At 36.4% G+C, this 17,602-nt stretch overlaps 1 protein-coding gene across 4 annotated transcripts in view; it reads left to right on the top strand.

Annotated features, from left to right (window-relative positions):
• The window catches only part of SLCO6A1 (solute carrier organic anion transporter family member 6A1), a 139,825-nt gene that overhangs the window by 41,156 nt on the left and 81,067 nt on the right, over positions 1 to 17,602 (top strand). For 3 of the 4 annotated variants that reach the window (XM_078005076.1, XM_078005075.1, XM_001095830.4), the window contains 2 exons: positions 9,879 to 10,000; positions 11,169 to 11,278. The exons of the other annotated variant lie outside the window; for it this stretch is intronic. In XM_078005076.1, coding sequence (XP_077861202.1) covers positions 9,879 to 10,000; positions 11,169 to 11,278 — 232 coding nt within the window. The remainder of the gene's footprint in view (positions 1 to 9,878; positions 10,001 to 11,168; positions 11,279 to 17,602) is intronic. 4 annotated transcript variants of the gene reach the window in all.

The raw sequence follows: 17,602 nt of genomic DNA, 5'->3' as shown, positions 1-17,602 counted from the left end.
GCCAGGGCAATCAGGCAAGAGAAAGAAATAAAGGGTATCCAATTAGGAAAAGAGGAAGTCTAATTGTCCCTGTTTGCAGATGACATGATTGTATACTTAGAAAACCCCATCATTTCAGCCCAAAATCTCCTTAAGCTGATAAGCAACTGCAGCAAAGTCTCAGGATACAAAATCAATGTGCAAAAATCACAAGCATTCGTATACACCAAGAACAGACAGAGAGTAAAATCATGAGTGAACTCCCATTCACAATTACTACAAAGAGAATAAAATACCTAGGAATCCAACTTACAAGGGATATGAAGGACCTCTTCAAGGAAAACTACAAACCACTGCTCAACGAAATAAAAAAGGACACAAACAAATGGAAGAATATTCCATGCTCATGGATATGAAGAATCAATATCGTGAAAATGGCCATACTGCCCAAAGTAATTTATAGATTCAATGCCATCCCCATCAAGCTACCAATGACTTTCTTCTCAGAATTGGAAAAAACTACTTTAAACTTCATGTGAAACCAAAAAAAAAAAAAAAAAAAAAAAAAAAAAGCCTGCACAGGCAAGGCAATCCTAAGCCAAAAGAACAAAGCTGGAGGCATTGAGCTACCTGACTTCAAACTATACTACAAGGCTACAGTAACCAAAACAGCATGGTACTGGTACCAAAACAGACATATAGTACAATGGAACAGAACAGAGGCCTCAGAAATAGCACCACACATCTACAACCATCTGATCTTTGACAAACCTGATAAAAACAAGCAATGGGGAAAGGATTTCCTATTTAATAAATGGTGCTGGGAAAACTGGCTAGCCATATGTAGAAAGCTGAAACTGGATCTTTTCCTTACACCTTATACAAAAATTAACTCAAGATGGATTAAAAACTTAAATGTAAGACCTGAAACCATAAAAGCCCTAGAAGAAAACCAAGTACCTGCTGTCTTCAAGAGACTCACGTAATACATAAGGACTCACATAAACTTAAAGTGAGAGGGTAAAAAAAGATATTCCATGCAAATGGTAACTAAAAGTGAGCAGGAGTAGCTTATATCAGACAAAACAGACTTTAAAGCAACAACAGTTAAAAAAGAAAAAGAGGGATATTATAAAATGATAAAAAGTCTAGTTCAACAGGAAAATGTCACAATCCTAAATATATATGCACTTAATGCTGGAGCTCCTAAACTTTAAAAATAATTACTACTCGATGTAAGAAATGAGATAGATGACAACACAGTAATAGTGGGGACTTCAATATTCCACTGACAATACTAGATAGGTCATCAAGACAGAAAGTCAACAAAGAAACAATGGACTTAAAATATACCCTAGAACAAATGGACCTAACAGATATTTACAGAACATTCTACCCAACAACTGCAGGATATATTCTTTTCATCAACACATGAAACATTCTCTAAGATAGACTGTATGATAGGCCACAAAATATGTCTCGATAAATTTAAGACAATTGAAAGCATATCAAGTATCCTCTCAGACCACAGTGGAATGAAATTGGAAATCTACTCCAAAAGGAAACCTCAAAACCATGCAAATACATGGAAATTAAACAACCTGCTCCTGAATGATTACTGGATCAATAATGAAATCAATATGGAAATTAAACATTTCTTTGAACTGAACGATAATAGTGACACAAACCTATCAAAACCCCTGGGATACAGCAAAAGCAATGCTAAAAGGAAAGTTTATAACATTAAATGCCTACATAAAAAACTCTGAAAGAGCATGATTAGACCATCTAAGGTCACACTTCAAGGAACTAGAGAAACAAGAATGAACCAAACACAAAATCAGCAGAAGAAAAGAAATAACAAAGATCAGAGCAGAACTAAATGAAATTGAAACAAAAAATACAAAAGATAAATGAAACACAAAGCTGGTTCTTTGAAAAGATAAACAAAATATATAGACCATTAGTGAGATTAACCAGAAAAGAAAGAAAGATGATTCAAATAACCTCAATTAGAAATGAAATGGGAGATATTACTACTGATACCATACAAATACAAAAGAACATTCAAGGACACTGATACAGTTTGGCTGTGTCCTTACCCAAATCTCACCTTCAATGTAATAATCCCCACATGGTAAGGGTGGGGCCAAGTGGAGATAATTGAATTGTAGGGGCAGTTTTCCTCATACTGTACTCACATGTAGTGAATAAGTCTCATGAGATTTGATGGTTTTATAAATGGAAGTTCCCCTGCAAAAGATCTCTTGCCTGCCACCAGTTTTGTTATTTTTTTTTTAAGAGATTCTCACCCAGGCTGGAGTGCAGTGGTGTAATCACAGCTCACTAAAGCCTCGATTCCTGGACTCAGGTGATCTTCCCACCTCTGGAGTAGCTGGGACTACAGGCATGCATCATCATACCAGGATAATGTTTTTGTATTTTTGGTAAAGACGAGGTTTACAAAGGAATCAGAACTTCATATACACCATATGCAAAAAATCACAATATACAAAAATCAACTCAAGATGGATTAAAGACTTAAATCTAAAACCCAAAGCTATAAAAACCCTAGAAGAAAACCTAGGCTGTACCATTCAGGAATAGGCATGGGCAAAGATTTCATGGTGAAGACACCAAAACAATTGCAACAAAAGCAAAAATTGATGATTGAGATCTAATTAAACTAAAGAGCTACTGAACAGCCAAAAGAAACTATCAACAGAGTAAACAGACAACCTACAGAATGGGAGAAAATTTTGACAAGCTATGCATCTGACCAAAGTCTAATAATATCCAGCATTGATAAGGAGTATAAATTTACAAGGAAAAAAAGAAAAAAACAACTCCATTAAAAAGTGGCCAAAGGACATGAACAGACACTTCTCAAAAGAAGACTTACATGTGGCCCACAATTATATGAAAAAAGTCTCAACATCACTAATCATTAGAGAAATACAAATCAAAACCACAATGAGGTACTATCTCACATAAGTCACATTAAAAAGTCAAAAATTTACAGATGCTGGTGAAGCTGTGGAGAAAAAGGAACTCTTTTACACTCTTGGTAGGAGTATAAATTAGTTCAACCATTGTGGAAGACAGTGCGGTAATTCCTGAAAGACCTAGAGACTGAAATACCATTCAACCTAGCAATCCTATTACTGGGTATATACCCAAAGATAAACATCATCCAATTAGAAAGACACATGCTGGTTGTTCATGGTATGTTCATTGCAGCATTATTCACAATAGCAAATAAATAGAATTGATCTAAATGCCCATCAATGATAGACTAGACAAAGAAAATGTGTTAAATATACACCATGGAATACTATACAGCCATAAAAAGGAACGAGATTGTGTCCTTTGGAGGGATATGAATGGAGCCGGAGGCCATCATCCTTAGTAAACTAATACAGGAATAGAAAACCAAATACCATATTTTCTCTCTTACAAGTGGGAGCTAAATTACGAGAACACATAGATACATAGATGGGAAAAACAGCTGGGGCCCACTGGAGGGCAGAGGGTGGGGTGGGGGGAGGAAGAGGATCAGAAAAAGTATCTAATTGATACTAGACTTAATAGCTGGTTGATGAAATAATCTGTAAAACAACCCCCCCCGACACACATTTACTTATTTAACAAACCTTCACATCCTGCACTTGTACCCATGAACTTAAAATAAAAGTTAAAAAGAAAAAAGAGAATCACAGTACTAACTAATGTGAATATTCTGAGTTACTGGTTGGGGAAGAATGGGTTTCTGCTATATAGCAGAGACAGGCATAACTTTGTTTGAAATCCAGGGGATTTATTTGATTCTTAGTATTCACATTGTCCAGTAGTTCTTTTTAATGAATAACTGCATCAAGTCATTAAAGAAAATACCACTAAGGCTCAGATCTTATAGGAATGATAGTTTGGGTCACCTCACCAGATGAAGTATTCTTTCCAACCAAGGTACTAGCTGAGGGTAAGGTATTCATAAAATAGATGGTGAATGAAGGAAGATGTGATGGTAACCTCAGACCTTGTCACTACTAATGATGCAGGGACAGTAGCAACTAGGTTTTTGTTAATTTTCTTCTAATTTTTATTCTTCTAGGTTATATGATGAGCCCTGGTAATGGTAACTATTTTAGACATAATACCTTTCAACGTACTTGAGACAAAGAATTGAGATAAATACGTGAGGGCACACTATTAATTTGAGAAATGATACTAGGAAGCATGATAGGGTAGTGTGGAAATAAGCACAGGAAGTTAAAAAAGACAATAAAGTGTTCGTTATATTGAGCAATTTACTGCTTGGGGCAACTAGGACTCAATCCCACTGGAGAACTCTGGCGGACAGTGTAAGATAAGAGTTATCCCATATATATATATATCTCCACTAACTCCTGGAAATTGTTGGTCAAGCAATGCTCCTGGAGTTAATATTAAGCCCTAGGATTTCTGACCTGCTCTCTGAGAACTGGGCCAAGCGTAGAGTTCCTGCTATTCAAAGTTATTCATTTGCTATATATGGGAGTGATGAATGCCTAGGTGACATAATACAAATGGGACACTAACAACGTCTTCTATAACAATGTTTTAGTTTTCAGTTGCAAATATATTTGAATTGTTATAATGCCATAATTGTATAATAGCTAACAGGATTCGGTGTAGTTATCTCAAGAATTTTCTCACCCAAGAATTTTATTTTTTCCAGCAAAGAGCACTAATAGATTCTGAGGTACAAAAGTGATGGGGTGTGTTGGATATCATCAGTTTGCTGCCATAGTTCCACTCTCTACTTTTCTCCACTCTGCTCTGTACCTAAAGAGGCTGATCTATTATAGACGACATCATTGGTCTCCTTTACAATCTAGCTTAGTTTTAGGCTTGGCTTGTGAAGAGCACTGGCAAGAGATCTGAGAGCTTGAGGAAACTTAAATCTGGATATTTATTCTTTCCTCTCCTTTCCTGATGAATCTCAATGGCTTGGTGGTGTCTCTTTAATAAAGGCTACATTTGTCTTATGACCCTCTGATACAACCACCTGTAGAGTTCACTTAACTTCTGTCTCCTCTTGCCTCTTCAGGCACCTTTTCAGGTGGTAATGGCTGTCTTCTGTTGCAAGACCCAGGATACCATCTCTTCCTATTCAGATTTCTTTAAACTTTCCTTATGTCCCTTAAATAGTCCCTTTTATTAAATTACTCAAAGAGAATGTATTATTAGAACTCAGTATGTATGTTAGCCTTCTGTATTTTTTTGAAATTGCTGCTTATATTCTGTCTTATTTTTATATTGGTTCATTATTTCTTATAGATTTATAAAAATTCTTCACTTATTATGGATATGAATTGTTTGCTAGACGTATGACAAATAATTTCTCCCAATCTGTCCTTAAATTTTGTATATGGTATATTATACAAACTTTAAAAGTTTTTATATCATCAAATATATCAATATTTTTCTTTCCATAAACTTTGAATGTTCTTTCTTTCTTAAGAAGTTCTGTTTTTTTTATTTCGATAGTTTTGGGGGAACAGGTGTTATGTGAATAAGTTCTTTAGTGGTTATTTCTGAGATTTTGGTGCACCTACCACCCGAGAAGTGTGCACTGTACTCAATGTGTAGTCTTTTATCCCTCACCCCCCATCCTACCCTCCCCTGCAAGTCCCCAAAGTCCATTACATTTCTTCTTATGCCTTTACATCCTCATAGCTTAGCTCCCACTAATGAGTGAGAACATGCGCAATTCCGTCCAGTTGCTGCAAATGCCATTATTTTGTTCCTTTTTTTTTTTTTTTTTTTTTTTTTTTTGAGACTGAATTTTGCTCTTGTCGCCCAGGCTGTAGTGCAATGGTGCGATCTCGACTCACTGTAACCTTCGCCTCCCGGGTTTAAGCAATTCTCCTGCCTCAGCCTCCCAAGTAACTGCGATTACAGGCATGTGTCACCACGCCCGGATAATTTTGTATTTTTAGTAGAGATGGGGTTTCTCCACGTTGGTCAGGCTGGTCTTGAACTCCCGAGCTCAGGTGATCCCCCTGCCTCGGCCTCCCAAAGTGCTGGGTTTACAGGTGAGCCACCGTGCCCGGACTATTTTGTTCCTTTTTATGGCGGAGTAGTATTCCATGGTGTATATATACCACATTTTCTTTATCCACTCATTTGTTGATGGGCTTTTAGGCTGGTTCCATATTTTTGCAATTGCAAGTTGTACTACTATAAACATGTATGTGCAAGCGTCTTTTTCATATAATGACTTATTTTGTTCTGGGTGGATACCCAGCAGTGAGATTGTTTGATCAAATGGTAGTTCTACTTTCAGTTCTTTATAAAATCTCCATACTGTTTTCCACAGTGATCGTACTAGTTTACATTTCCACCAGCAGTGTAAAAGTATTCCTTTCTCACCACATCCACACCAACATCTACTAATTTTTATTTTTTAATTATGGGCATTCTTGCAGGAGTAAGGTAGTATCTCATTGTGGTTTTAACTTGTCTTTCCTTGCTAATTAGTGATATTGAGCATTTTTTCATATGTTTGTTGGGCATTTATATATTGCCTTTAGAGAATTTGATGTCTTTTGCCCACTTTTTGATGGGATTGTTTTTTTTCTTGCTGATTTGTTTGAATTCCTAGTTGATTCTGGATATTAGTCCTCTGTCATACGCATAGTTTGCAAATATTTTCTCCCACAATGTGGGTTGTTTGTTTTCTCTGCTGATTATTTCTTTTGCTCTGCAGAAGCTTTTCTGTTTAATTAGGTCTCATCTTTATTTTTGCTTTTAGGATTTGCTTTGGGATTCTTGTTCATTAACTCTTTGCCTAAGCCAATATCTAGAAGAGTTTCTATAATGTTATTTTCTAGAATTTTTATGATGTCAAGTCTTAAATTTAAGTCTTTGATCCATTTTGAGTTGATTTTTGTATAAGGTAAGACAATAAGGTAAGACTTGAGTCAATTTTTATATAAATGGGTAATGAGTATCCAGTTTCATTCTTCTATATGTTGCTTGCCAATTATCCAAGCACCATTTGTTGAATAGGATGCCCTTTTCCCAATTAAAGTTTTTGTTTGCTTTGTCAAAGATCAGTTGGTTGCAAGTATTTGGCTTTATTTATAGGTTCTCTATTCTGTCCCATTGGTCTATGTGCCTATTTTAATACCAGTAGCATGCTGTTTTGCTGACTACAGCCTTGTAGTATATTTTGAAGTCAGGTAGTGTGATGCCTCTAGATTTGTTATTTTTCCTTAGTCTTGCTTTGGCTATGCAGGCTCTTTTTCAGTTCCATGTGAATTTTAGGATTGTTTTTTCTAGTTCTGTGAAAAATGATGTTGGTACTTTGATGGAAATTGCATTGAATTAATAGATTGCTTTTGGCAGTATGGTCATTTTCACAATATTGATTCTATCCATTCATAAGCATGGAATGTGCTTCCATTCATTTGTGTCACCTATGATTTCCTTCAGCAGTGCTTTGTAGTTTTCCTGGTAGTGGTCTTTCACCTCCTTGGTTGGGTATGTTCCTAAGTATTTTATTGTATTGTATTGTATTGTATTGTATTGTATTGTATTGTATTGTATTGTATTGTATTGTATTGCAGCTGTTGTAAAAAAGATTGAGTTCTTGATTTGTTTATCAGGTTGGTCACTGTTGGTGTATAGCAGTGCTACTGATTTATGTACATTGATACATTATCCTGAAACTTTACTGAATTCATCAGTTCTTGGAGCTTTTTGAATGGGTCTTTATGGTTTTCTAGGTATATGATCATATCATTGGTGAACAGTAACAGTTTGACTTCCTCTTTACTGATTTGGATGCCTTTTATTTCTTTCTCTTGTTTAATTGCTCTGGCTAGGACAAGAAGTTCTTATGCTCCATAAACTTATTAAAATATTTGACTATATTTTTTCTAGTACTTTTGTAAATGTGTTTGTATGTTGATATTTAACATTCAATTTCAGTTTATTTTTGCATATAAGAGGCATGGGCCAAGCTTCTCTTTTTTCTTCAAGAGGATATCTGATTGTACTGATGACATTTATCTATCATTATGTGTTTTTTATTGATATTAAATACCATCTTCGTCATAAATTAAAGTTACCTGTATCCGTAAATTTCCTTCTTGTCACATTTAATCTATTCCCTGATACACATTTCTATTCCCATGCCAATGTTACAATATTTTAGTTACTAAAGCTTTGTTGTATAGTTTGCTATTTGGTAGGAGAAATATCCATTTATTACTGTTTTTCATGCAACATTGGGGCTATGTTTGCAAAATGGCTCTTCAATCTAAATTTTATAATCTAAGGTTTTAATCAAAGCATTTTGATTTGAATTACTTGAATTTATGGACCACATTAGGACTGTTATCTTTTCATGCATATGGTATGTTACTTTCTTTTCTCTGTTCTTTTATACCCTTCAATAAAGATTTATAATTTCCTTTATTGAACATATTCCATTAAACCTATTCCTAGGCATTTCATACATTTTTTTAGTATTGTGAATGGAATATCTATATTTTATATGTAACCATTATATTGTTTATCACAATTGATAGTTTTTTTAGTTGATTTCCCTACCTCTTTTGGGTACACAATTATATACACATATGTAATAATCACATGTAATATAATGTATATAGTTAGAATACATAGCTGGGTTCAAAAGTGAAAAAAACTCCTGACTATTATAAACAATGAGGAAACATACTCCCCTAGTGACAATATGGAATTGAAACTCCCTGAGTGTAGCATATGCAGATATATATATATATATGACAAGTGGGTAATGACAATCAAGACTGCAACCCTAGGAAAATTGGAATTTCTACCCTTAATAATGAGTTGTCCCATCAGTGAATAAGACAGTGTACATTCTCTACATTCCTATGAAATACAAGGTCTGCAAGCAAGTTATTCACCAGATCTTGGTTGGTAATAGAAACACCAATGAAAAACCAGCACTTCCAGAACTATGGTTCCCATGGATGTGAGCATTCTCCCACAGCGGCTGTTTGGAGGGGATGTTAAATGTGTGTGGAGTAGAAGACAATGGTGTCTATGTATTAATCAACTCCCCCTAATCTACTCCTTAAATGACAGAATAGCTTCACAACTATGAAAACTCTCCACAAATCCATGGCTTCAGCATTAATCGAAGACAAAGTATGCTTAAACTACAAAATAATTATGAGTAAATCTAGAATAATAACAAATCCCAGCATAGAATCCTTGACTTTCCCATATAACCTTCCCCACTGTAAGGCTTTATGGTGAGCAAAGGCAGATGAAGAAAAATTGCACAGAAGACAGAAGACAGCAAAGGGTCCTAAGGGTGATTTGGAATAATAACTAGAAGGATACATTCACACTAAATCTGAAAGTTCACAGAAGGGACTAGAAGAAAGGGATTTCAAAATATTTGTGATTGAAAGGATTAAATGCCATAAAAAGCTTCACTTGTGCAACATAAAGGGCCAGGTGTGTCATAAAGGTCTAAGTGCTTGATTTTTAAGAATGTTTTTAAAGGAGAGGTGAGATTTTAAAAGATAGTGTTCCAAATACATAGCTTCTGGTGGAGAAAAAAAGTTAACTAGGAACAAACAAGTACCTTTTGCTACCTAAGTGGTGCCAAGAAAAAGAAGGAAAAGGGAAAAGATTAGGATCCTATAAGACAAAACAAGCACATAATTGGGGACTCACAATTACTCCCTCTCAACAAAACAAACAATAGTGACAAATTAACCAAAAAAATCCATTTCTGTCTCACTTTCCAACCCTCCCTCTCTCACTCTCACTTTCTCCACTCTGTTTGATTATGGTTTTGTTGTAATCAAATACCTAAAGTTGATTATTCTTTTCATTTTTCTCTATTAAAGCACTACAGGCACAAATGGTAGTACAGAATGGCTATGGACTTGGTGGATTCGTTTTCTTTCTGCCGCTCTCATTGCATGGTTTACATTAATACCATTGTCATGCTTTCCACACAATATGCCAGGTGACTATAAAATGTAATTTATTAAATTGGAGGATAGTAGTTTCTTCCACTATGGTTCTTATTCTCATAGAATGACTATACTACATTTTTTATGAAATGGGTATGCCTCTCGCTGTAGTGGTTTGTCATAGAGATACAGTGTCAAATGCTAGTGTTATTTAAGCAAATAAATCAGGATTACAGCCAAATATTACTGGATTTATGTACCAGAATGTCTTCTTCTTTTTATTTAGTTTTGAGACAGGGCCTTCCTCTGTCACTCAGGCTAAGTACAGTGGAATGATCACAGATCATTGCGGCCTCAAACTTCTGGGCTCAAGTCATCCTCCTGCCTCACCTCCAGAGTAGCTTGGACTACAGGTGCATGCCACCATGCTCAGCAAGTTTTTAAAATTTTTGCTTTTCTTTCTAGAGATAGAGTCTTGTTATGTTGCCCAGACTGGTCTTAAACTCCTGGCCTTAAGCTATCCTTCCACCTTAGCTTCACAACGCGTTGAGATTACAGGTGTAAGCCACCACAACTGGCCCAGAATTTCATTATAATTAGTGCATATTTTTGTTTCTCATTATTTCCTTTTAATAATGCTTTATATGTATAGTTCTTCCAGTGTCTTGAAAACTGAAGCATATTTAAATCTAGTTACCTAGTATTTAATGTATTGACTACCTTAGAATTGTTGTAAGATAAAATAATAACTGTTAAAATTTTCTTGGAAACACTGAAAAATACATCTAAAGTCAACAAAATCAAATACTCTCCTGATTATAGTACATTTCATTGGCACAAAATAGTTTTAGCTATATCCAAAGATTATTTCCTCATATTTTAGAGCAAATCAAGTGTGGCTAAATTTTAAAATAAATTAAAATTTTATTTACTCAGTCATAGGAGCTACATTTCAAGTATTTAATAACCACATGTAGACAGTGGCTACAGTATTGGACTGTGCAGATATGGAAAGTTTTCATTATTACAGAATGTTCTTCAGGACAACACTGTTTTAGAAGATTGTGTCTTTTAATTAATGAGATTGACTTTAGCTTGTCCAAAAATAACTCATTTGCCATTTCAGGATCAACTAAATGTATTAGGGTGTGTATGTATGTTTTATGTATGGGTTTTAGTTATTTGAATATGTCATAAGTTTTTTTACTTGTTTATATATAGGTTCAACACGGATAAAAGCTGCGAAACGTAAACAGCGTCATTGGTTTGACAGCAAACTTAAAGATCTGCAAGTTGGAACTAGTATCAAGGATTTATGTGCTGTTTTTTGGGTAAAGTAAAATAGTTTGCTTGAACAAGCCAACTAAGTTGACCTGTGTAATTTTCTAATAGTGAACTTATTAAAATACCCATAAAGGGTTCAATCTAAATCTGGGTGAGACTTTTGAAGTCTTTTAACTAACTTATTCACTTTACAGATAATAAAACATAGGGCTGGCTTTGCTAATAACTTGACTAGTGTCAGAGATTGGCACCAGATATTTTCCTTCCATTTCTTTTAGTTTTATATTATTTTGTGTTTATTTTTTCTCTGCAGAAATAAATAAGGTATTTAATGGGATGACATGTATGTATCAACGTTATCTTTTTTATTATGTTTAAGTGACTCAGAACTCTAGAAGTTGAAAAATAGTCCCACAAACATCATGTTTTGTGGAAAATATCTCAATATTAAATGAAGAAAATCTTTGTTTTTCTAAGTGAAACAAGGTCTACAATATAGATATTGTGGAGTTAAAAAACACCAACTTTTAAATAATGATTTGACTTTCCATTTGTTTTTTCTTCTGCTATTCATAACTTCATCCATTCTGTTGTTTGCAGAATTGTATTTCTCATATACAGATTTTATCAAGTCATTTCTCAGATTACTTGATAGATGAATTTCATACCTTTTAGTAGGACTTTGAAGATCCTTTGCAGTAGCATCCACTGAATTTTCTTATCCCATTTTCTTAGAATTTTAGCCCTGTCTCCTCTACATTCCAGCCACTTGGTCTTTCCTGGAAACATTAGGTAATTTTATAGTCCTGTATTTTGGTAGATGCCAATCTCTGTATTTAAAATGTCGTTCTCTCTCTTCTCTATTATCAAAAAAACTCTTTGTCAAATCTTACCTTATATTCCCAGGCAAAATGAGTTTCTCCCTCCTTAATGCTTTCATTGATCTTTGTTATAACATAATGAGATATATGTGTGTGTGTGTGTGTGTGTGTGTGTGTATTCTTTTTGTTATACTGGTTTAATCCTAAAACAAATGTATATGTTGTATAAAATCAGAAATATGTTTACTTGTTTCTATTCTGTGTTTATCTTTTAATCAAATCAAAAGCCATCCCTCCTAATTGGTTACATTTAATTCAGATTTTTATTTAGCTTTAATTTTTATCAAAATATTACATGTATATATATTTTAACAATACAGAAGCCAATTAGTTATAATCTCTTTCATATTGTTAAAAATTAACACACAATTATTAAAAACACTTCAAAAAATTTAAACATGAGTGTTTTAAAGTTTTTTTGTTTTAAGTTTACTGCCAGAAAGGAAAAAAAAAAAAGCCAATTCCAATTCTTCTTACTTGGAAATGGAGGATTTTATTATTATTATTGTTAGACAGGATATAAAATAATATAATGCCTGGTAACAATCTTAGACTTCTGAATAACATCTATCTGAGTAGATAACTAGATGATATCTGATTTCTTTTTAAAGTTTATCAGAAGGTGGAACTTTTAGAATTTCAGAGTGAGAAACGTGGAAAATCCTGACCTCCAAAATGTGGTGGTAAAAGTGGCAGAATTGTCACCAACTATTTTGAAACTCTGGAAATTAAGCAAAGGCATACAGTAAATTGAAAGCACTTATTCAAGTGTTCTTGAACATCGGTTAGAAGAGTAGGGTCTGTGGCATTTAAATTTGGGACTGCATCCATTGTCTTTTCTTCCTTCCCTACCCTCCATGTCTTGGTAACAGTGAAGGCTAATGGTCTTCCTGCCACTTGACGTGGTTGATCTAGTTTGGAGCTCCATGGAAAAGTCCTGGGGCATTTAGTTAGCAATTACAATATTAGTGGCAAATCTTTGGAAAAGACAGGCATCACAGCCACCGAAGGCAGCAATACTGGTTAGGGTAAACAGTAAACCAGCCAAAAATGTAAAATATACATCTGGCCAATGATACTGGGCTTTGAAAGCCTTAATATATTCATGGGGATCTGAAAGGCTTCCCACACTCAGGAGAGGTCAGAGATGGCCCCAGTTACCTGCTGGTTCCTGGCTGAGCACAAGTCCCTACATAAACAGAAAGTGAAAGTCAAAGCAGCCTGTAAACTGCCTGAAACTTGAATATGTGATCCAATCCATGTACAGATCCCCTTAGCAAAAATTGGAAACCCTACTGACTCAAGACATTTAAGTAAAACCCCTGCCCAATTATTGGGTGGCCATCAAGATATGCTGACCCTGGGCGACTCCTGGGAAGCCAGGCTTAAAAATGAAGAAAATAATTAAAAATAGAACAGAGGCTTCAGTGGCTGCACACTCTCAGGGAGATAGAATTTATTTAATTAGTCCTGAAAAGTAATAAACAAAAGACAGAAAATAGCAACAACGCAACTTCTGCGGGTGGAAGTCAGAATCCAGAAAAGCTACAATGTATTATTTGAAGTGTCCAGTTTTCAACAAAATCTCATGAAAAATGGGAAGAAAGAAGAACATGTGACTCATATAAAGAAAAAAGTCAGTACAAACTGTCTCTGAGGTCGCTCAGATGTTGGATGTGGTAAACAAAGACTTCATGTAAACTACTATCATAAGAATGTTAAAAAGAATTTTTAAAATGTTTGATTATTTTCCTTTTTTTTTTTTTGAAACACGGTCTCACTGTGTCACCCAGGCTGGAATGTAGCAGCATGATCATGGCTCACTGCAACCTCAGTCTCCCTCAGTCTCCTGAGTAGCTGGGACTGTAGGTGCACATCACCATACCCAGCTAATTTTTAAATTTTATGTAGAGAAATCTCACTGTGTTGCCCAGGCTGATCTTGAACTCGGCTTATGTGAGATACCTCTGATTTTAGATTAGGGAAAGAATTGCACAAAAACTTAGGGGAAATTACATAACCAACGTTTCCTTTTATCTTAATAAAAGAGTGGAAAATTGACTGGAAAATAAGAAAACTAAAAAGGAGTAGTTTGAGGAACTTAATTTGCTAAAGGCCAATTGTCTTTCCCTATTAATTCTATAGTTCTATCCCTCCTGGTTCATGACATTTGGTTTGGATCATTTTCTTGAAATCCAATGGCTGTTTAGAAACTCTTGACACAAGGACTACTAGAAAATCCTTCCAACAAAGAAATCATGTATCACCATCATTATAAGACTTATTGACTAGAAGCTGGCTTAAACATACTTCTGCTGAGTGTCTAGGCATAGATTTTTTAAAAAATAGTCTTTTCTTGTAATGAATTTTTATTAAAGTGAGACAGAAAATTAGCTATTTTTTGAATGGATTATCTACTCTTATCATGTTTCTTGCAGGTCATTATATTTTTTAAAACATTTTTCCAAAAAGGAAACGAAAGAGTTTATGAGAAATAGGAACACGTTCACACTGTTGGTGGGACTGTAAACTAGTTCAACCATTGTGGAAAACAGTGGCGATTCCTCAAGGATCTAGAACTAGAAGTACCATATGACCCAGCCATCCCATTACTGTGTATATACCCAAAGGATTATAAATCATACTGCTATAAAGACACATGCACACATATGTTTATTGCAGCACTATTCACAATAGCAAAGACTTGGAATTAACCCAAATGTCCATAAGTGACAGACTGGATTAAGAAAATGTGGCACATATACACCATGGAATACTATGCAGCCATAAAAAAGGATGAGTTCGTGTCCTTTGTAGGGACATGGATGCAGCTGAAAACCATCATTCTCAGCAAACTATCGCAAGAACAGAAAACCAAACACCACAAGTTCTCACTCATAGGTGGGAATTGAACAATGAGATCACTTGGACACAGGAAGCGGAACATCACACACGGGGGCCTATTGTGGGGTGGGGTGGGGGGAGGGGGGAGGGGGGAGGGATAGCATTAGGAGATATACCTAATGTAAATGATGAGTTAATGGGTGCAGCACACCAACATGGCACATGTATACATATGTAACAAACCTGTGCGTTGTGCACATGTACCCTAGAACATAAAGTATAATTAAAAAAAAGAAAATGTCAGTAATTTTAATAGTTTTAAAGTAGATAAAATAGATGCAAGTAAAATAAAATATAAAAGCTAAAACAAATACAAAATATTTAATGTTTTTATGAAGTTGTAATATCCACGAGGTTAAAAGTTATAAATGTAAAAGTAGTTGGAATTAGACTTTAAGAACAGAATGTAGAACAGAGGATAAGAACAAAAGCTACCTCTCTATAGCTATAAGAATAAAATGGATTAGAAACATTTAAAAAAGAATAAAAACATAAAGTTTGGAGGTTAGGAAAGGTCACGGAAAAGCAAAAAGCAAAAAAAAAAAAAAAGAAGAAAAGAAAAATCCTGTATGGAATTTGGTGGTAAGGAATAAGATTTTATTGAGGAAAGCCTCCCTCTAAATGTGTGGAACAGAGAGCTTGACCCTCTTATCCTTTTTCTTCATCTCACATGTAAGTTTCTTGCCTTATTAGAGGGACTATATATTTGCATAATAGGAGTCAGATGAACAAGGAAGTGTCAATGAATATTATGATATTAAAAATCTTGTCAACTGTAAAAGACAAAATGAATGTGAGCTATTATTGCTATGTGACTGTTAATTGTTGACAAAATAAATCAAAAAAGCTGTTGTCCAAATTATTTAGTCATCTTCCTATTGCTATCGTAGAAAGAAGAATCAATATAAATCCTATTTAAATAACACAATGTTCAAAACTCTATTAGAGAGTGCCCAGATGTCTGACTAGAAGCAGCTAGTGTATGCTGCTTTCACGGAGAGGAGATAGAGTGGCAAATAAACACTAGCTTATCAACTGGCTTGTCCAGGAGGACACATTGGGATTCATATAGGAAGTAACATGACCCATGGAGAAGAGGGAAGTCTGAGACAGGACAGTTGCCCACCTGGGATTGGTGTAGAGCCATGGTAGGTTCCCCACGGAGGGGAAACAGCAAGTGAGTGAGAGCTCCCAGGGTCCCACACTTCTGCCACAGATCTTTGCAACCCTGGGCGCAGGAGATTCCCCCAACCCACTCCATCCAGGGTCTCCAGACTGACATGAAGAGCTACATGGAGCCTGTGAGAGCTGCTGTTCAGGCACGGGAAGAGCTGCTGTTCAGGCACATGCTAAATCCCGGGGCAGAGGACTCCTGAATACCCCTATGCTAGCAGCTGTGTTTCTGCCAATAAAGGAGGCCAGGTTCTCTCACAAGCCCCCAGGATAGGGGCCATATCCACAGTGCTGATAAGCAGATGAACTGAGGGCCTAGCCTCCACTACACCTTGCCAGACAAAGCCCACTGGTGTGGGATGCTAGCACAGCCAACCCACCTCTGCCTGAGCTCTCAGACTGGTAGCAGCTCTGTTTATCCCTGGGATGGGGCTCCCAGAGGTAACAGACAGGCCTGCCATTTTTGACACTCTGTTGCCCTCAGGCTCGATAGGGAGCAGTGAGCTTAAGAACTATTGCAGGCCTCCTGCGCAGTGAAGTTTCCTTATATAAAAGCGACCAGATTGTTTTCCACATGGAATCCTGCCCCTGTGACTTCTCGCTGGGCAGGGTCTTTCTGCACAGTCACCCTGCCCCAACCTGAGCCCTTCGGTTGATGATGGCTCTGCATTTCTCTGGGGAGGAAATTCCGAGACAACTCACAGCCCCTCTGCCCTTGCTGCTGCAGTGGTACCACGGTTACTATCTTTGGGCTAGGAAAGAGATAAAGGGTCTGAGTGCTTTACTCACACCTCCAGCATGCCATGGCTGCCCTGTGGAGAAAAGGCCTGTCTTTCTTGCCTGTGAGCCCCCTGCCCACTACTAGGCAGGGCACCTCATCTTGGGCCTGCAACATAGCTGCTACACCTTGGGCTAATCATACCAATTGGCTACTGCTCTGTGTTTCTCTGGAGTGGAGCCCCAAGAGATTAGTGAAAGGCCCTCTGCCATTGCCACTGGCAAGATCCTTGCCCCCGGTGCCTCCAAGCCAGGGAGGGAAGAAAAAGCATGAGCTTGCCCCAGGGCTATGGTGCACAGCCCAGAAATGCCAAGCTGAGATCTGCAGCCAGTGCTTGTGGGAAAGGAGCCCACACTCTCAGAGCACTGAGAGAGCATGGCTGCCAATACAAGGAAATACAGAGGAGCCGCATGGCTGAGCAAGAGCCCACCTACAGGCCACGATGCTTAAGTGCCATCTACTGGATTGCAGCCCAAACTTCAACACCAAAAATACTTGGCTAATACATCCTGCTGTGAAACCAAGCACAGGAATTCTGTCACAAATAAAGATGCTGCACAAAGCCTTGGCCCCCTGAAAACATCCAGAAATGAAGTCAATTGACTCTAGTCAAATTACACCATGGTTAAAGGAAC

Source organism: Macaca mulatta, chromosome 6, assembly GCF_049350105.2.
Source record: "Macaca mulatta isolate MMU2019108-1 chromosome 6, T2T-MMU8v2.0, whole genome shotgun sequence".
NCBI lineage: Eukaryota > Metazoa > Chordata > Mammalia > Primates > Cercopithecidae > Macaca > Macaca mulatta.
Note: the sequence above shows the minus strand (reverse complement) of the source record. Positions and strands in the feature narration are given on the sequence as shown.